This window comes from Sebastes fasciatus, chromosome 17 (genome assembly GCF_043250625.1).
Source record: "Sebastes fasciatus isolate fSebFas1 chromosome 17, fSebFas1.pri, whole genome shotgun sequence".
Taxonomy (NCBI): Eukaryota; Metazoa; Chordata; class Actinopteri; order Perciformes; family Sebastidae; genus Sebastes; species Sebastes fasciatus.
This window is the reverse complement of record NC_133811.1, coordinates 12,196,574-12,216,021: the sequence shown is the minus strand read 5'-3', so window position 1 is coordinate 12,216,021 and position 19,448 is coordinate 12,196,574. Positions and strand designations below refer to the sequence as shown.

The 19,448-nt window shown below is 41.9% G+C and overlaps 1 protein-coding gene across 1 annotated transcript in view; it reads right to left on the bottom strand.

The window, feature by feature from the left end:
- The window catches only part of csmd2 (CUB and Sushi multiple domains 2), a 282,555-nt gene that overhangs the window by 44,380 nt on the left and 218,727 nt on the right, over window positions 1-19,448 (bottom strand). Inside the window, exons 43-49 of the mRNA XM_074613264.1 lie at window positions 18,161-18,349; window positions 14,693-14,870; window positions 12,116-12,261; window positions 11,951-12,031; window positions 10,311-10,424; window positions 1,896-2,084; window positions 158-304 (exon numbers count right to left, since the gene is read on the bottom strand). Of these exons, the coding sequence (XP_074469365.1) occupies window positions 158-304; window positions 1,896-2,084; window positions 10,311-10,424; window positions 11,951-12,031; window positions 12,116-12,261; window positions 14,693-14,870; window positions 18,161-18,349 (1,044 nt within the window). The remainder of the gene's footprint in view (window positions 1-157; window positions 305-1,895; window positions 2,085-10,310; window positions 10,425-11,950; window positions 12,032-12,115; window positions 12,262-14,692; window positions 14,871-18,160; window positions 18,350-19,448) is intronic.

Genomic DNA, 19,448 nt, shown 5'->3' with positions numbered 1-19,448 from the left:
CCCGTCCGTTATTGGTCTCGTTGGCACAGCAAACCAAAGGCGGCCTCTGATGAGATCGAACATACAACAGTTGTCTAGAAGTAACAAAGTTCTTCTGGTAATCAATTCTAAACGGAAAAAGTTTGTCAGGCTAGTGTGTGTCGGGTGTTTGACTCACCTGAGTAGCGTATGCGAAAGCCTTTGTGGCTGGTGGTGTGATCGAAGGACCAGTGCAGGTAAACTTTGTTAGTGGAGCTGGTGATGCTCAGTGGGTTAGAATAGTTACCACTGAGGGTAATCAGGAGAGGGCTCTGTCTGGACGGGCCTGAGAGAGAGAAAGAAGACAATTATTAAGAAAATCCACCTTTAAAAGTCTCATGACTTTGTGCAAAAAGAATAAGAGAGCCACTACTTTTATATAAACCACCACTAGCCCTGGGTCTTCAAAATAATGCCCTCTGTTCAATCATCTACACGCATAAATCCGAACAGTAATTTCAAAACAGCATTTTCCTTGTAAATGTAAATTGATAGAAATTCTCATTTTGCACGGATTGATTCTTTTTTTTTTTCTTTTAAAGTCTGACTTTTGAAATGAATATCATTTCCCCTAATCATGGCTTTTTGAGGGATTGTGCTTTTTGTTACACTTGCGGTAAAAAATCAAAAAGTTGCTAAGCCTAATTGTGGGGGGGGAAAAAAGAAAAAAGATTTCTTTCCATAATTGGCTTGGCAGCCCCAAGGTTAGCAAATGTCTGTTCCCCTCCACTCGGCAGAAGATAAAAAGCACTAATCAGGAACACTGGTGTGTACGGCCGCCATTTTCTCAGAGCAGCCTGGCAGAGTCGTGCCTCTAATCACATGCAAATGTACGAGGCAGATGTAGATGTTCTGTCACCATGAAAGGGAGCCCGTGTGTGATTTTCTGTTAGTAGATGCTGAGAGCTTTGTCAGGGACGGGAAATTCAGCTGTCGGGCTCATTTTACCCTTTGATTGTGGATATTAGTGAAAATTAGTCTTTGGCCAAGGAAATGTAAGAGGAAGGTTCAATAAATTACTGAACAGTACATGTAGTGGGCTTCACCCAGACATGGAATGTAACACGATCATACTTGCCAACCTTGAGACCTCAAACATATGTAGGATTTCAAAACCAAAGTGGGGGGGTCTGTGGGTAATCTCCCAGAAAATCAGAGTTTCAGAGACTTCTTTTGACTTTTAAATAATGAAAATAACAAAATATTAAATAACCAAACTTTTTGTTAAATAGGCCTACTTTTAAATTTAATTCTCAGGAAAGAAAACTGAATAATTCGCCCCTCTGGCATGAACTTGTGTGAATCTCTGGTATAAACTAGGCTAATATTCATCAGTTTTCATTCATTCATTTTTTGTGACTTCTTAAGTATTTCTTTCTCTTAGTATTCTCCATTTCCCTCTCCTTCTCTCTCCCACACTAGAGGCCCTTTCAGACATAATGCGACAGCAGCACCAATGCGCTCTGAAACCCATTATTTCCAATGGCTTGAGACACGCCGGCATTGCTGTGATGCTGTGATGTTTGGCGAGCGCAGTTTAAACCATGCCGTGGTGACGCGAGCAGCTCTCCTCTGCCGGGAAAAGACATTTGCTGTAGCTCTATTGCCGTCCGTCCAGGTGGAAACAGTAGGGCTTACGGCTTATACACGCTTTACAGTGCTAGAAACAGGCTGAGATAACGAAAAGGAAAAAAAAAAAGGTGTGAAAAATTGCAATAAATCGGGAGAATTGTGACCCTGGGTCGGCAAGTATGCTCAGTTAAACTCTTCTAGATCTAGAAAAAAAAGGAAGGTCATAATAATCATAATGCTGCTCAACTAAATGACACGATGCTGGTATACATATGTTCACTTTCACAACAGACGCACTGACTCACCATCGAAGATCTCAAGCTCATCAAACTGACGGCTGGTCTGGAAGTGCTCTATGGTGAAGGTGACGTTGTAGCCGGGTTCTACTTTGACCACCCAGGAGCAGGACTCAAAATGGGGGAAACCGCTGCCTGGTGACTGGCTCAAGATGACGCCCGTGGAAGCTGTCAGCACCTCATTCATGGGACAAGTCACTGTTGAGAGAAATAAAAGGCAGAGAGAGAGAGAAAAAAAAAAAAATTAATCTGAATTATAGGAATAATGGTTTATGTTTTGCTGTTCTCTGTTGTTTCATAATTGCACACAACTTCTAATGATTCTTTTTTAGTGAATTTAATGTACCTCGAAGCACAAATTGGATTGGTTAGACCCATGTTGTTGTTGTTGGGGGGCAACTCAATGTGACTAAAAGCATAGCTAGGATACTTGTGATCCTGGTCCTGATGCTGTCACAGTAAACAAAGCTGATCCACACAAAGTCAGTCCAGGAAACGACTTATATTATATAATATCACACTGACTTGCCATGAGCATATCCCCTCCTCCTTGCCCATTGTCAGTAAGTGACAGATGTGACGCTAACTTGCCAGCTAACTCTCACATCTGCCTGGAAGCCCTATTGCTGTGGCACGTCCATCCGCTCGTCTCATCCCCCCCCCCCCACCTGCCATTGGTATTCTTGCGGGACAGCTCAATGACGTCCTTTGACATTTCCTGGTGGTTTCCGTCTGTATTATCAGACGTTACATGGCACTCCTGTCTGTTGCGTTGCTTGCTGCGAAGCTGTGAAGCCAACCTCTTAATCTGTCAGAGCTGTCTGTGGAACCCCAAAAAACAAACTGTAACATGAAAGGAAGCCAATGCTGCAACAACGACACAATGCAGCTGCTGCATAGTGTTTTTTGCTTCCTATTGTTTTTGCTGCTCACCTAATGGGGATGAAGAGGTAGACTGTGAAATAACTCTTTCCACAGCAGAGAAAAATATGTTTTTTCTTATTTGCTTGTGATTGCTTCTTGTAGCTAAATAAGATACCATTAACCTACATTAAGTAAATGTTCTCTTAAAGGTCCCATATCGTGCTCATTATCAGGTTGATACTTGTATTTTGTGTTTCTAATAGAACATGTTTACATGCTGTAATGTTAAAAAAAAACTTTTTTTACCCTCATACTGTCTGTCTGAATATACCTGTATTCACCCTCTGTCTGAAACGCTCCGTTTTAGTGCATTTAAACGGAATTGCGTTGCTAGGCAGGGTCCATCTTTACTTCCTGTCAGCTGATGTCATTCACATACACTGCAACAGGAAATAAACTAGGACACATTTAGAATATTTACGTTTAAAAACGTGTAATGGTCTAAATTTGTATATTTGTGACATCACAAATGGACAGAAATTCTAGCGGCTTGTTTCAAACGCACATTTTCTGAATACGGGCTGTGTGTATTTCTCTGTATATTGAGCGTTTTGATAGTTTAACAGTATTTATATAGCACTTAAACCTGCTTTATAATATAAAGGACATGAAAATCTCACTTTTCACAATATGGGACCTTTAATGTTTTTCTACTGTATATCACCGCCTCCTGTATCACAAAGAGTCCTAAGGGCCTACTTTAGCACACATAATAGCATGAACTGTTTTAACACTAATGCCATGCTGGAAATCAACCTGGCTGCTTGATAAGAGCTCTACAATTAACATAAGACCGTTTCAGAAAAAAAACATACATTTACCTTCTTAAACACCAGCCAGAGGCTTTACTTACAATCACAGCGGACATAACAACAAATAATAAGATGCTACAAATGGGTTTAAAAACCACTTCAAAGTGCACATGACCGGGTGTTTTTTTGCATGCACGTACATTTTTTGTTTGTGTGTTTGTCAACCAAGTGCAGCGGAAAATCTAGCCAGGGGTGTAAATGCCCCTGTTGTGTGTGCCACAATTTGAATATTGGAGCCTGTTCTGCCTCAGGGTAAGGCAGCACTTGGCACTTGCAGGTCCTTCATTACCGTGTTGAAAAAATACTGAACGCTCCAAATCACATTCTAGCAGCGCCTCCTTTGTGGGACAATGTGTAAACTTGTTTTTGTGTACGTGGTCGGGGCGGTGTGTTTCTGTCAATGCACTGCTGTGTGCGTGTGTGTGTGTGTGTGTGTTTCTTGGCTTGTTCAATCTCCTCTCTGTGTGTTCATAGGGGAAGAGATTATTAAATCCGCAGGAAAAACATTATGGCAGGCAGCCTGGGTTAAACAGCATTTGCAAATAATTCTAAGCATTTTTTTTTTTTACCGAGCTTGGCGTGTCAACTACATGGGATTTATCGCCTCAGGAAATCTCAGATAATGTCAGGTAAGCTGTCACTCACATGCAAGGCATGTTACAATGAGGCACGTTCCTGTCAACCACAACTTTTTTGCCGTTCATTGTATTCGTATTGGCCACAAACCCGAACCAAATAGTAAGACAAAACAAACCCTAAATGTCTGCCAATATTGTTTACCATAGGTCAAAAAACAGTATTTTGGGGGGGCTTTTTATGTCTTTATTAAATAGTTAACAGTAGAGCAATCACAGGAAATGAAGGGGAGAAAAAGATGGGGAATGACATGCTACAAAGGTTCCCTGCTGGGATCCAACCAGTGGGCGACTCTGGGGTTTAAAAAGTGAAACCAAAACTTGCATTCTATCTAATAGCCAGCAGGGGGCGACACCTCTGGTTACCAAAAATAAGTCTGATTGTATAGAAGTCCATGAGAAAATTACCCCACTTCTCAATTAATTATATAATATTCCATATTATAATAACACCATGAATTTGTATTTGTTTTTTTGCTGGCTTAACTGCAGCCGCAAAAAATCCTTACCACAAGATGGGTACCCCCGCGTGCTCTATCCATTAACCAATGGATATCTTCCTTTCATAATGTATTAGTTTAAGAACTGTCAATTGCAATCTGCAAACAATGCTAACAGAGAAACATTAGCGGCCATTCAAATAAGCTATCAACCGGGTGATATTCTCGATGTAAATTGATTGTAGATGTATATTTTGATATGTGGAAAAGCGAGTATAAGGGGGTACCACACCTAGCCTAAGGTACAATTAGGCCATGCCATATTAAATTACGCGTGAATAGATTAAGTATGATTTGCAAAAAACAACAACAACAAAAACTACCTTTAATATCTCTAAACTGGCAAGGGGATTGCTCTTTGCTCCTCTTTCTTTTTTTTGTATATATGTATAATTTGCATATCTGTATGTTTACACCATCTTGAGAGGATGGCCATGAAAAATAAATATAAAGCATTTTCATCCCAAATTCCCAAAAGAAGTCGTTCACCAAGTCTGTGAAATCATTTACAACCTCGTGCACGTCAGCGAATGTGACTCAAAAGGCTTAAAATCCATCACTGATAGTGAAACTGATTGCGGCGGGGAAGTAGCGTATAAAATCTAAGAGTGAAGTTCATTAACCAATCAATTCTCTGACGACGAGACGTGTGTTGTCGGTGACCTTTCAGAAAGCTCCGACGCGTCTTCAAAACTGCCTTCAGCTCGTCTCGGAGGCTGACGGAGAGAAGACAGGCAATGGGGCTCTTATCTATAGGCTGCTACTTATTAAACTAATCCACTTTGAAATGAAGCATCACTCTGTTTGGCTGTAAACAAAAGGGTATTAGGGGACAAATCTGACAGCTGGAAAAAAAAGGCAGCTTCGACGCGCAAGGTGAGATCAACATTGATAGGGCTCAAAATGAAATTTCACTTTAATGAGACAAGGAATGGAATAAGCTGGTAGCAGGAACCGCAATCTGTGAGACATCCCCTTCTGTTTGTGTATATATGGCCCGTGGTATGCAACAGCCTCCCAATAAAACAAATGTGGTGCAAGACAAGCACAGATGCACACACATCTGTATCCATACACACACACACACACACTCCAGTATGGATGTGCATAACTCCACGATACATCAAGCTTGTAGTTGCTGCCGAGATGTCTTTACTCATGTTGGTATTTAATTAGCATAAGCTGAGGAGCGATAACGAGCTGATTGAAGGGGATGGGCCACAACATAAGCATTAGCGTGGATCAGGACCTAACAACTCCGGGAAGTCAGGGATGACAATGAAGATGTGAAAAAGGGGGCAGCTGTAATCCATTCTGTGGGACTAAAAGAAAAGGGGGCTAGGGCAAAAAATAAATAATCTATGGGAACAAAAAGGAGATAGACGAAGAGAAGGCGAAGGAAGGCGAAGGGAGGCGAAGGGGACTGAGTGGGATGAAGAAAAGCGAGCTAGCTGGGAAACTAATGTGATGGGTGATTATGCAGGTTTTAACCAGAAATCTGTCTGGGGATAAACACAGGGATTTGGGATCATCGGAGCTCATTGTGTTCCATTAATGAATTCAAGCCACACTTTGTACTGGCGCTGTTGCATTGTGTGTGTGTGTGTGTGTGTGTGATGCTGGAAACTCCCCGTGGTCTCAGCAGACAGCAGATGTAGTTAAGGGCTGTGTGTGTCCAATACAACCCAGTTTAATCAAATAGCAGGCAAATCAAATAATGCGCAAACCAACTGCTCGCTCCAATGGCAGGGAATAGAGGAAGAGAGACTGAACCCGTTTGCCATCGAAGACTGGAAACAACTCTCTGGATTAAATAAAGAAAAAGTGAGCCTGTGTCTTGTGTTTATGTGTGCATGGTGGCGGCTTTTATCTTATTGGCCTGTGTGTGTCAGCGTTGGGAGACAGGGGAAAAGGACAGATCTGGGTATTGATAGACACATGTGGGTAAAAAGTGTGTGACAATACATTGTTGTGTTTTGAACCGGCCTCAGAGAAAGACAAGAGAAGAGGGAATAAAGGGTATATATGTGTTACATAAGAAGAGAAGTCTGACGCTATAGTGAGTCAGGGGAGGGTTAGTGAAAGGGAGGAGGGAGTGCAGACGGAGGGAATGCAGAGGATGAGAGAGAGGATACTGGCGCCGAGGGGGCCAAGCAACACTGCAGAACCGCCGGCAGGCTCCAGTGCTGCTCTCTGGTATCACAATGACAACCGCTGCTGTGTAACCCAGACGCATGATTCACCAGTGTGTATGTTTATACAGTATGTATGAGTGTGTGCAGTTGAATGTGTATGTGTGTGTGTGGGGGGTGTGGGTGCAGCTAGATGCGCGGAGGAGGGCTGTGCTTGTCAGAGCTAGAAGTGGTGATTTGATAGGTGCAGCTGCAGCCGGCATGTCCCCTGCATTTCAATGAGCTGTGCACTTCGTCTCTCCGCTGCCCTCCAACTAAGTCTACCCCCCCTACGTCTCTCTTTCTCGCCTCGCTTTTTAACTCCTGTCCTGCTCTCACTTACTCGCCATCCTTCTGCTCATTTAGCAGCCTCTCCTCTATCTTTCCAGACAGATTTGGTGTTTTTTTTCTCCCCCCCCCACACTCAAGAATCCTGCTTATTCAGAGGAATCTCAAACATGTTCTCACCCCCCGTCCAATCTTCTCCTCCTTCCTTCACACTTGCATCATCAGTCTGTGGTCTTCTTGCTCTCCTCTCTATATACTCTCAACTTCCCCCTCACTCAACTCCTTCAGCTTTTTGCTATCTGTGGCTCTCCTCTCCATCACCCCCAGGTCTGTCTATGCAGGCAAAGTGACAGCTCGCAGGAAGGAGGAGGAGTATGGTGGAACTGTTTGTCCCCAGTATAAGTATCTCTCAGCACAAGGGGAACAATTAACGGGGCCGCACACGCCATGAATGAGTTTTACAACTGACATACGCCGCTAACTGCAAGTACTGACTTTCACTTAGATTTTTACAGCGCGCCGATTTGTTTAACTTAGCAAGCAAAAGCTCTACGCAAAGCGTGAGTTTTTCCAAATTAAAATACAAAGTAGAGCGAAGGGTTAGCAGACAAAAAGCAGGAAGGGAAAAATAAACGCACACACAAAGGATTTCCCTTATTCCTTTTTTTCCTCACTTGAATTTTGATACTTTCGGTCTCCTCTGTGGGTACTTTGTTCCCCGTCTTTATTATTACCCTACGCATAGCTCCTCTTCCCCTTTCATTGCCCTCTTTCTTTCACCAACTCTCCTTCCTTTTTCATCTCATGCTGAGAGCATTTGTATTTTTTTCCTATTTAGCACCAAATTAGATGCATTTATCATATTCCGCCTACTCTCCCTCGTCCACCACATACCCCCTTCCCCCTCCAAACAGAGAGAGACTAAAAAAATAAAAAAATAATCAAGAGGTTTTAAAAGAGAATGAAAGATGTGTGCTTGTATGATATTTGGAAGCAGAGAAAAAAACAGAGGGACCCCGCTATGCACCCAGTCTCTTGCCCAGAGGAGAAGCATTGCACACAACATACAGTATTATGATGATGCGGTATGCTGGAAACACTGCACTCATTGATTCCTCTGGGAGGACGATATCTCAGCATGTAGAGAGCGCCACAGCAGCCACCCTCAGCCTCACGGGAGCCAAGTATCATCCACAGAGATGGAAAGTGCTACCAAACTGATATGTGGCTGCGGCTCCATGACTACAGGCAGAAAAGAGCACCCACGGGAGCCAGAAATAAGGCACAACTCCAACTTGTGCATGAGTCTATGATTAGAGCGAAATGATATTGGATACCTATAACCCTGCTGAAAATAAACTCGCAGAGGATCCAAATGGCAGAGCAACACAGTGTTTCACCTGTGTTGGGATATATTTGTGGAACAAAATGACTTGTCAAGACCCTCTTGGAAATTAAATGATGCATCTCAAGGGGCTCAATATGAAGTGTCTCAATATGTATTATAGAGAAAAAAAGTTGTTATTTTTTGCAAGTAGTGCATTTACAGCACTTTAACTAGTAACATTTAACAGTTGCACTGTTTCGAAACTAGTGCACTGCGCTGACTGTGTGTTTGGGACTTAAATAATGGCCCTTGCTTAAATTACATCTTTGTTTGCTTCTATTTGATCAACTGAAATTAATTTTTTTTGGACATCACGCATAAATAAATTTTGCCAAGTAGCCGAAAGACATACTATATTTGCACCAACATGTTGACAAACTGTGCTGTGTCTCAATTTGCGTACTTTCACAGTCAGACTTGCTATTTTGAGTGCATAAGTGCGTTCACACTGAGAAGTATGGCAAAATACAGTGCGCTCAGATGTAGTACTCAAAAAGGTCAAAACGTTGAGTGTGGAACGCTGGACATTTTCCACCCTCAACATTTGCCATCTTCGCTACGTAGCGGAAGGGGTGGGGAAACCAACCTATTTCAAACTTGTGAAAATGGCAGGTGAGGAAGCTGCGGCAGTTGTGAAACGACGAACACAGAACTATACAAATTTAAGTTTTTTTAAACCACTATACTGTAGTCGGACAGAAGCCATTATTTGGGTAGTTTATCCGTATGAATTGAAATTCTGCCAATATGTGATACGCGATGTCCCTGGCTGACTATCACCAGCTGATTTACCAAGCTTCCGGTGAGTGCATAACGGCAGTGTGCGATTTGAGACAACACTACCCTGTCGAAATTAACGCACTACGCAAATAAGTACATAGTGCTCACAGTGTACTACATGAAAGTCTACTAACGTAAGTATTCAAATTGAGACACAGCATACCTTTTGAGCAAAAACATTGTTATTCATTTAGCATTCAACCACTTATCGCAAAGGAATTTAACGTCAACACAGACATTTCAGAGCCCTTTTACAGTATTTGCATATTCCATAGATTTTTAGGGATAATAAGGAAGGTAAAGCAGGAGGATAAAACGCTCTCCCTTTTAACATCTCGATAATGCTTTCCCTCCTAACTACATTCAGTATGTCTATGACTAGAAGGTCGCAGGTTCAATCCTCGAATTGGCAAGATAAATAAGGGCAGGGAAAAAATGAAAGAGCAATGCTTTGCATTTCCCTCCATTCCAACACTGAGGTGCCCTTGAGCAAAGCCCTTAAAGGTGCAGTCAGCGATTCTAATCCAATACACTTTTTTGTGAAATTCAGCGAATATCTCCTCACGGCCTGATAGCTGTCCGTTCTGTGTGTGCACTGAAAACAAAATCCGGTGTTGATACACAGTCCTGGCTCTGTAAATGGGACGCAAACAAAGTCGACCGAGCCACGCAATACTATTCCAGCCAATCGGCAACAGGGGGCGTTGGTGCTTGTGCACAGAACAGGAGAAAAGGCCACGGATGTATAATGATAAAGACAGTGGGAGCGAGAGTGACGGTATATCTGGAGGGAGGTATTTGTTGAAATATCAACAATCTTCCTCTCCACCCCCAACTGTTCAAGTGGCACTGCTTCGTGGCCGACTGTGTGAGTGTGAAAGTGTGCCTTTCCGTTGATAAGTTTTCAAGCCTCAGGCATTCACTCACCATCACATGAGGGCGGAGGCCCCTCAAACTCCAAGTGTGTCCCCAAACGGCAGGTCAGGATGCTGTTTCCACTCAACTGGTAGCCTGGAAGACATCGGTAGCGCACTATATCACCTGAACGGAGAGAGATGGAGGAGGGAGAGGAACAGTTAATGGCAGATCAGAGATGGTGGCAACAATCCAAATGATTGAGACAAGCCAAAATGTCTTCATACACCAGTCAGTGCTCCTTCGCCAGGATATGATGCAGAAGTAATGATGATCCATTGTGTGTTTCGGTGAAAGAAAACATTAACAGTGGAAAAAAAAGTAGCGTAATAAATCCTATAGATGAAACACTACGTCAGTGTTGCTGCCTTTGTGTCTCTGAATAATAATGCGGCAAGGAGGTATGCAAATAAACAGATAAGGAGAATTAATCTCCATTGTCTTCTACGGGGGAGAATGAGAGCACCTGCCTCAAATCCCTCTGGCTTTCTGATTATTTTGTCATAATCATTCATTTATACTGCTGCTTCAAAATCCCCTGGGTCATGTTGTTTGGGGTTGAGTCTGCATTCAGTACAATTGCCTTATGGGATGTGTAGTCAGAATCAGAGTCCGTGAACCTGGGACAATGTAAACTGTCCAAGCCAGAATGTGAACTGACAGTGGGATTAACTCATTAAAATGCTACAGTTCCACAAGTCATGATGGGACCGACATCTAATAAAAAACTAGAATAAAAAAAAAAAAAAAAACGCCTCATAGTTGTATGCCTCCGCCAACCAGTCCAGTTGCAGTTTACATTCATGTCTGTCCAAAATGTCATCACTTCATCATTTTATCCTATTAGACCTTTGTGTGATGATGATACTGAATAGCCCTCTTTCTAGTACTGTGTCACAATCAGCTTTCATCTACCTATTAATTTCCTATTTATTTATATTATTTGTATTTATTTTATTATAATACTATGCATTTCCATTTTTTTAATCATGATTATTATTATTTTAATTAATTTCAATTTATTTTCCATTCACTTACTTACTTGCTTACCATTATTTTTTATTATTATTATTATTATTATTATATTTTGGCTGTTTGTTTGGCTGTTTCTCCTTGCCTTTTATTTTATAATGTTTGTTTATTTTCTCTTCCTTTATTTCCTTTTATTTATTTTTTAAAAAAATATTTTTTCCCCTCTCATAAAAATATTCTCTTGGATTTAGGATTATGTTACGGCATGTTCTCTGTGTTATTCATTGATATTGTAATAGAGTAGCCTATGTGAGCCAATAAATAAAAAGTAAAAACAAAGAAAAAAGACATTTGTGTGAAATTGCCATAATTAGCATATGAATTATTGAGTTAGAGCCAAAAATGTGTTTAGTGAGGTCACAGTGACTTTTGACCACCAAATTCTAATCAGTTCATCCTGCGTCCAAGTGGACATTTGTGCCAAATCTGAAGAAATTCCCTCCGAGTATTCCTGAGATAGCCCGTTCACAAGAATGGGTCGTATAGACAACCCGAGAACATAAAACATCTGGCAACAGCTGTCACAGATGCACAGGCGTAAAAAGTCAGCAGTGATAGCAGTGATTGTGGGTGTCTATATGTGTATGAATATGCCTTTTAGAGACAGCATTTCCACCTACCAATTTTAAACTCTTTGCTTGCCATCAGGATCTCCGCATTAGGAATGATGGGGGGAGCCAGGCAGAACTGCAGCCTGTAAGCTTTTATTGAGACACGAAAAGAGTCAAACACAGAATGTGCAAAAATAGTTGGTAGAAATAATGATCAAGTAGTAATTTGCATACCTTGATAGCCGATACGGAATAGCCCACCCTTTTCTGTGTTACTACGGAAACGTATCAGCACCTGATTGGATGTGCTACTGGGCGGGTCATTGGGTTCTCCATCAGTGAACACTCCCAGTTTCCTGACTGTCTCCTGTGGACCATCCCTAAAAAGGAAAAAAAAACACAGGTCACATGTCAACTATAACTTCAGATATAACAATACACTGGAGTGTTAGAAAGTGATGATAATTAACTATTATATGGGGATACTCTGTCAGCAGCCTCTGCTCAAATGCTCTCTAACCGTAAAGCACTTCGAGGCTCTGTGACGCATATCTGTGAGAAAACCAAACAAAGCCACATGCCAGATTATTGTCAAGCAGCTTCCAGCGGCAGAGTATAACCAAGCTGCTCTCACTTCATCATACCCAAAGCAATTACTCTGCTCTGCTCCGGGTGATTATGTTGAAATAAGGTAAAAATTACAGATAAGCGTGGAATGACAGGTCTGGATTGCGCCGTTCCTGCTAACTGCCATCCAATGGGAGTGTCTTTGGAAGCCACGGCCCAGCCTTGGCAGTCCCCTGGCGTGGGCATGGCCGATTAAGCCAGCTCCCAGATTCCTGCCACAACCATTCAGCTTAAAAACCATCTGTCTTTGGCTGTCAGACTGGGCATGGGAGATTACAAGCAGCTCTGGAAACGGCTGGCTAGGGACTGCCGCCTGACAGCACTCTGGCCAAGCCGCCATTACGGGGCCCATTTACTTGGCTCAGTAGTTCAGTGGATAGATACACAGCGGTGGTAACTGGAAACTGGGGAACATGATAGTTCCCATCTTGGCTCTTGTTGGGAAAGATCGGCACAGCGGGGGCCGTTTACAAAAGATCAACAATACGCTAAAAAGTGGACATTCTGGCTCACTTTATTCATGTCGACCTAGTGACATAAACTCTCCATGCCCTGAAAAAATTCTACAAGCAGCTAAAATATAGATGTCACCCCATGCCATGTGGACTTTTCATGTGGTAGTTGAGTTGCCAGGTTGGCTGGCAGTCAGATCTCCGGTCTCACTGAGAGCTGGGACCTTTGGAGCTTGTCTCAGGGAGAGGGGATCAACTGGGACTGGCAACCGTCATGCATGCAAAATCCTGTCTTTGGTCGCACATATGGCAGGCCCAGCCGTGCATTATGGAGATGATGAAAGGAAGCTTTACCCCTCGATACTCAGTCAGGCAGAAAGACACACACCTACCACATACGTGTCCAAACACACACATGCATTTCCACCAGCCAAAACCTACTCGCCCCCTCTCTTCTCTCACAGAGAGGATGTGGGAACAATATTCCACCTACTGCTCTGATTGGTCCTCCATGGAGGCTTGCATTCATTACATGTTACTGTGTGGTATACTGTACACTGTATATATATATATATATGAATACAAATAAATACATATTATATATATATATAAATAAAAATAAATAAATATTATATATATATAAATCAAAATAAATAAATATTATATATATATATATATATATATATATATATATATATATAAATAACACATAAATAAATAGTATATATATATATATATATAAATACAAATAAATAAATATATATTTATACATAAAAATAAATAAATATTAAATATATATATATAAATAAAAATAAAATATCAAATTAAAAACATTTATTTTCCTTTCACTAGTATAGTGAAAGAGAAGAGAAGTATTTGTCAAGAAATAGAGGTTTCTGGTGTTGCCACTGCATGTTGGGTTCACTTTATACTTGCTATTGTTTAAAAAAATCATTCTTCAAAAATAAATTATTACCCTTGACATTTGTATAGATATCCATGTGGTGAACATACATAAAAAAAAAAGAAGAAAACGGGGGAGGGGATTTGATGGTTTTAAAAGAATCATTTTAAAAGACTTCCCTGTGTTTCAGGGGAGGGGAATGGTGGGCATGAAAAGAGCAACAATGACACAAGAAAAGAAAGAGATAAAGCCAAAGACAAGGCAGAGTTGAGCTTTTAATCTGCAGCTCTTTTTTGTCACTGTAATGGATCATCATAAGGTGAGGGACACATGTGGTGGGAGGCCATAATGTACTTGTTAAGTTAGAGAACAAGCTGCAGAGTGACATCAAAAGGACATTGAATGAAAAGAGAGGAGGGGGCAGCAGGGGCATTAAAGATTAGCTAACTGGAGCTTGACTCAGTTTTGTAAAGCAACACAACAGAGGAGGATATCGAGGGGGGACTGGAGGTGTAACGTGGAAAAGTAGGAGTGGGTGACAAGGAGTTGAAGGATGGGATTGAAAGGAAGTGCAATGTGGAGGTGATGATAACGAGAAAATAAATGAATAAACATGGCAACATCTCAATGACACTGAACAATGTGAAGTACAGAGCTTTTTGTTAAGATGGCCTTGAGATTTTGGTTTGGTCTTTACTAAAGAAACTGGTTAAAATATAATTTCAGTTTACCCACAAGCTAAAGGAACATTATATTAAATTCCATGGTACAAAATTAAAAAAAAGTATTTACACATATCTGCACCCCTTGGAAACTGTAATTTCTTACCATAGAGTGATGAAGTCGTGCGGTCCGTGAACCTGAAGCAGGGTGAAGTTGATTTTGATGCCGAAGCCGGTCGCCACGGTGATCAGCCAGGAGCAGTCAGCTGAGCTAGGGTACTCCTCTGGGTATCCCGGGGAGAAGATGGTCCCATTGTCTGATGTGATGTTCCAACCGCAAGGCACTGAGGGAGGGAAGGGGCAGGGAGAAAGTCAGGCAGAGTATATATATATATATCAGTGGGCCAGGAATACAACAGGACACATCCATAATTCAGCTGAAAACGTGGAAGAAGGGGGATTTTTCATCCCCCTTCTTCTTCTGCTTCCCTTCTCAGTGTCTCTCTCCCCCTCTCCTTTACTCTTCGTCTAGTGCCCAGGCGCTTGTCTGAGCTAAAGATTAGCCAGTAAAGCCTGTTACCAAGTGGGGACTTGGATGGAGTGTTTTGCTAAGATAAGGCCTCAACCCTTTCCCACTGGGGGTGAACAGAGAGACAGTGCGGAGAAGAGGCGAGGGGGTTACTGTGGACTGGGCTTTTGAGGTGCGTGTATACAGTACGTGTATGAGGAGTGGCTACGCATGTGTGTGTAAACTCGTGTGTGTGTTTGAGTGACAGGAAAGGTTAAAACAGCATGTCTATGTCAGAGCTGACAAGACTATACAGAACCCCTCATGCCTGATATCCCGAGGTTAAAAATATCCTGCACAGCCTGACAAATACAGTAACACTCACTCACACACACATACAAACTACCCGGGCTGCACCCAGCCTCAAATCTGCATGCATGGAAATTGTAACTATATTTTCAAACATTCCTCAGGAACTCGGGAGGTTCTAACCAACTTAACGATTACGAAGCTTAACATTCCCGCTGATGCCCTTAGAGAAACCCCAAATTCACTGTGGTGGAGCGGGGAAAATCGGGGAAGAGTGGTAATCGCAGTAGTGCAGGCATCTCAAGCAACCCCAGACATGGTATTCAGCTTAACGGGCACACCCTTGGATGCCTATGGGCGTGTGATCTTTCCCAAAACAGAGATTGCATGTTTGCATCCATCGGTTTCTCTCTCAGGTTATGTGTGTGTGTGTGTGTGTGTGTTATGTGTGTGTTCATGCTGCACTGCTGCCTGCTTTAGCCCTGCGGTTGATAGGCCCCTCTGCTGCTTGGCTCACCTGTTAAATGAGCTATCGATCAGACCGATTGATTAAACCCTGGACACTCTATGGAGTTGCACATCTGGCTGACGCCATCAGCTGGCAAGCTACTTAAACCCTGTGCGTAACAGAATGTGTGTTTGCTTGAAGGGATAGGTGGAAACAGAAAACTTGAAACAGGGTTGCACTTGTTTTTTATAACGCAAAAAAGTAAAGCAAAATATGTTGGGGTAATAGACGCATTTGAAAACATTTCATTTTCTCCTTTGCCAATAGCACCATGTTTGTTACATCAGTTTATTTCAAAAGTTGTTGGTCAATATTAAGAATAATGTTAAGATAATGTATGGGAAATACGGCAGCTGCATATGTTTATCAATGATTCAGGATTGTATGTGTACACTGATTATATTATGAACTATTACTACTACTAATTGTGCATAAATGCTGGTTGCAGAAAAGATATTAAATTACTAGTCAGTTTTCCTGTGGGAGCACTCGACACTGTCAATTTGAGTCATCGCTACTTCCTGATCTGCAGCCTTTATTTTTTTCGCACAGAAAGCAGGAAACTGAAAATGGTAATTATTATAAACAAACAAACAAAAAAGAGGATACAGTGCCAGCATTTTATAGTTACAACATTATATTAAGATAATGCCAAGACAAGTAGGTAAGTGGAGGCAAGGTAACAAAAATCAGCGTCTCTCATCCACCTCAGAGAAAATGTGTGCAAATATATAAAGAAGTCTCTAAAGAAGTTTATTTTGAAAAAACACTATGCATGTAACGAGCACAAACTAACGCTAGAGGGGTACCTAGAGCGTCATAGTACAGCACAGGGTCAATAAATCGGTATTTGACAAGTTGGGAGTGAGAACGTGTTGCTTAAACAGGCCTTTGAAGAAGTAAAGACCGACCAAAATGTCCTCACTTTGTTTGGTTAAAAACTTGTTTTCGGTCCTCGCTATGTAATGCAAGAGTAAGTACAAGAGCACACACACACAAACACAAACACACACGCAGGTATAATTTTCTCGGATAATAATTCAGCTTTGAACGTTATGTGAATATTGAAAATGCCTATACAAAAGAAAATTGCTATGTGAGAATACACTATCTCCTGTCCCCTCTTCCTTTTCACTCTGTTGCTCCTTCTCTCACTTGCATTTATCTCCCCGCTCGCCCATTCAAAAGTTCCAAGTTCATGGCCGTCACCTCCCGCCGTAATTTTCCCTGCCTTATTGAATAATCGACAGCCAGAGCGTGAGAATGTGGGTCAAGGACGAGGCGCAAAGAAAGAGCACCCATTACTTTTCTTTTCAATTCAGGCCCTCTTTTATTCTTCCTTTATTTGCCTCCATTCGTCTTTAGCACGGTATTGATTTTCATTGAAGAGTACTTTGCTTCATTAATGGGGGATGATAATTCAGTTTAATTGCATTATTCATAATAGATAATCATTATCTCCATAGCCACACTTTGCACTAATGATGCTCAGTAGTTCAATACGTTCTAAACAGGAAGTTATGACTTTGGTTCTGCGTATATGAGGCAGTGTAGTTGGCCACTTGTTTGGAAGACTGGGCAGATTAGTGAATGTGTTAAAGGGACTGTTTGTAACTTTCAGAATTGCTTGTTAACAGCGACACCTGTGGCCGTTAAGTCAACGAAAGTCAGAGTCAGGCTCGCGCTTGCTCGCTCTACATAGACATGAACGAACATCGCTCAAAACAGTGAGGCGACACACGTCAGCTAAAACCACAATATCACTCTATATTTCACCTGCTTGGCAGTAATGTTAGCTGACCAGACGAAGGTCTCTCCATGAATCAATGCTGATCCTAGTGTTGGCTTTTCCTGCTTCAGCCCCGGAGGCTGAAGCAGGAAGAGAAACGTTATCGTCTCCCGACTGCGCCACCGGCACCCGGTTGGAGACGATAACGTTTCTCGCTGCGGAGCCCCGTCACTTCACAAGACACGGAAAAACCTCTGTTGGTCTGGAGGAGCTGCAGCATTTATTTCTGCACAAACGTCCACTGAACATTCACTAGATATTCTCAGAGCTACGAAGTCTTCTGCAGAGTGTAGTGTGTGCGCATGCACGTGTAGAGGTGGAGCGAGACAGCGAGACTGCGCAGTGTGTGAGTGAAGGCAAGCAGGCAGAGGAGCAGAGACTCCGGCCAAACGCGAGCGCGCATATGCGAGCACGCATGGGATCCCGACCCGGTAGATTTATACGTGTAAAAAGTTACAAACAGTCCCTTTAAGTTTGCATAATGTTTGGGTATTAATATGACAAATCTCAAATCCCTTACCTTCGCAGCGAGGGACAGGGTGGTCCCAGTTGCGGGTGGTGCCATGCTCACAGGTGAGGATGGAATGTCCCATTAGCTGATACCCGGGCAGACACTCAAAGGAAATAGACTGGCCCACGTTGAAGCCAGCGCCCACCACCACTCCGTAACGGAAAGGCTCGGGATCGGGGCACTCCTGTAGCTCATACGCTGAGGGAGAGAACAACATGTACATCAGTCCACACATCAATATTAATTTTTTCCAATATAGCTAGATACTTTTATTCAGACTCATTTTAAACAGTTATATAGTAATTAGGGCTCTCAATGGATTAAAATATTTAATTGTGATTAATCGCATGATTGTCCATGGTTAATCGCGATTCGTTGCAAATTAATTACACATTTTGTATCTGTTCAAAATGTACCTCAAAGGGAGATTTGTCAAGTATTTAATACTCTTATCAACATGGGAGTGGGCAAATATGCTTGCTTTCCGCAAACATATGTATATATTTAGTAATGGAAATCAATTAACAACTCAAAATATTGACAAATATTGTCCAGAAACCCTCACAGAGACTGCATAGCATAAAAAATATGCTCAAATCATAACATGGCAACAACAGCTGTCAGTGTGTCTATGTCTTGCCCCGAACTGCACGTGATTATCATAAAGTGGGCATGTCTGTAAAGGGGAGACTCGTTGAGAATAGAACCCATTGTTATTCACATATCTTGAGGTCAGAGGTCAAGGGATCCCTTAGAAAATGGCCATGACAGTTTTTCCTCGGCAAAATATTAGCGCAAGTTTTGAGCGTTATTTGGCCTTCTTCGCGATAAGCTAGTATGATGGTTGGTACCAATGGATTCCTTAGGATTTTAGTTCCATGCCAGTATTATCATATATCAGCTCCGAAATATTGAATAGCGGCCAGACCCGTCAAATTTTAAGGTTAATTTGAGGTTAATTAAAAATAGTATGTTGCGTTAAAACGAATTTGCGTAAACAGTTTATTATTGCGTTAACTTATTAAAAAGCATTAAGTAGCATATTTAAACATGTTTGTACCCTTATTTGCTCATTATTTGTTACTGCCTGAAGCTAGCAATCAATTCACACAACCTTTACACATTTGCCTCAATATGCTTTCTGTTGTTCTTCCTCCTTGTGCTCAACCTCCCACTCACTCCTCCTCCACCTCAGACAGGAGTTTTCACTGGGAAAGGAAATGCCAGGGGCGGGTTTGACTTGTGCCGTGAGGAGTACGATGCTGTCATCAGATGTAGTGTGGGTAAATAATTCTTA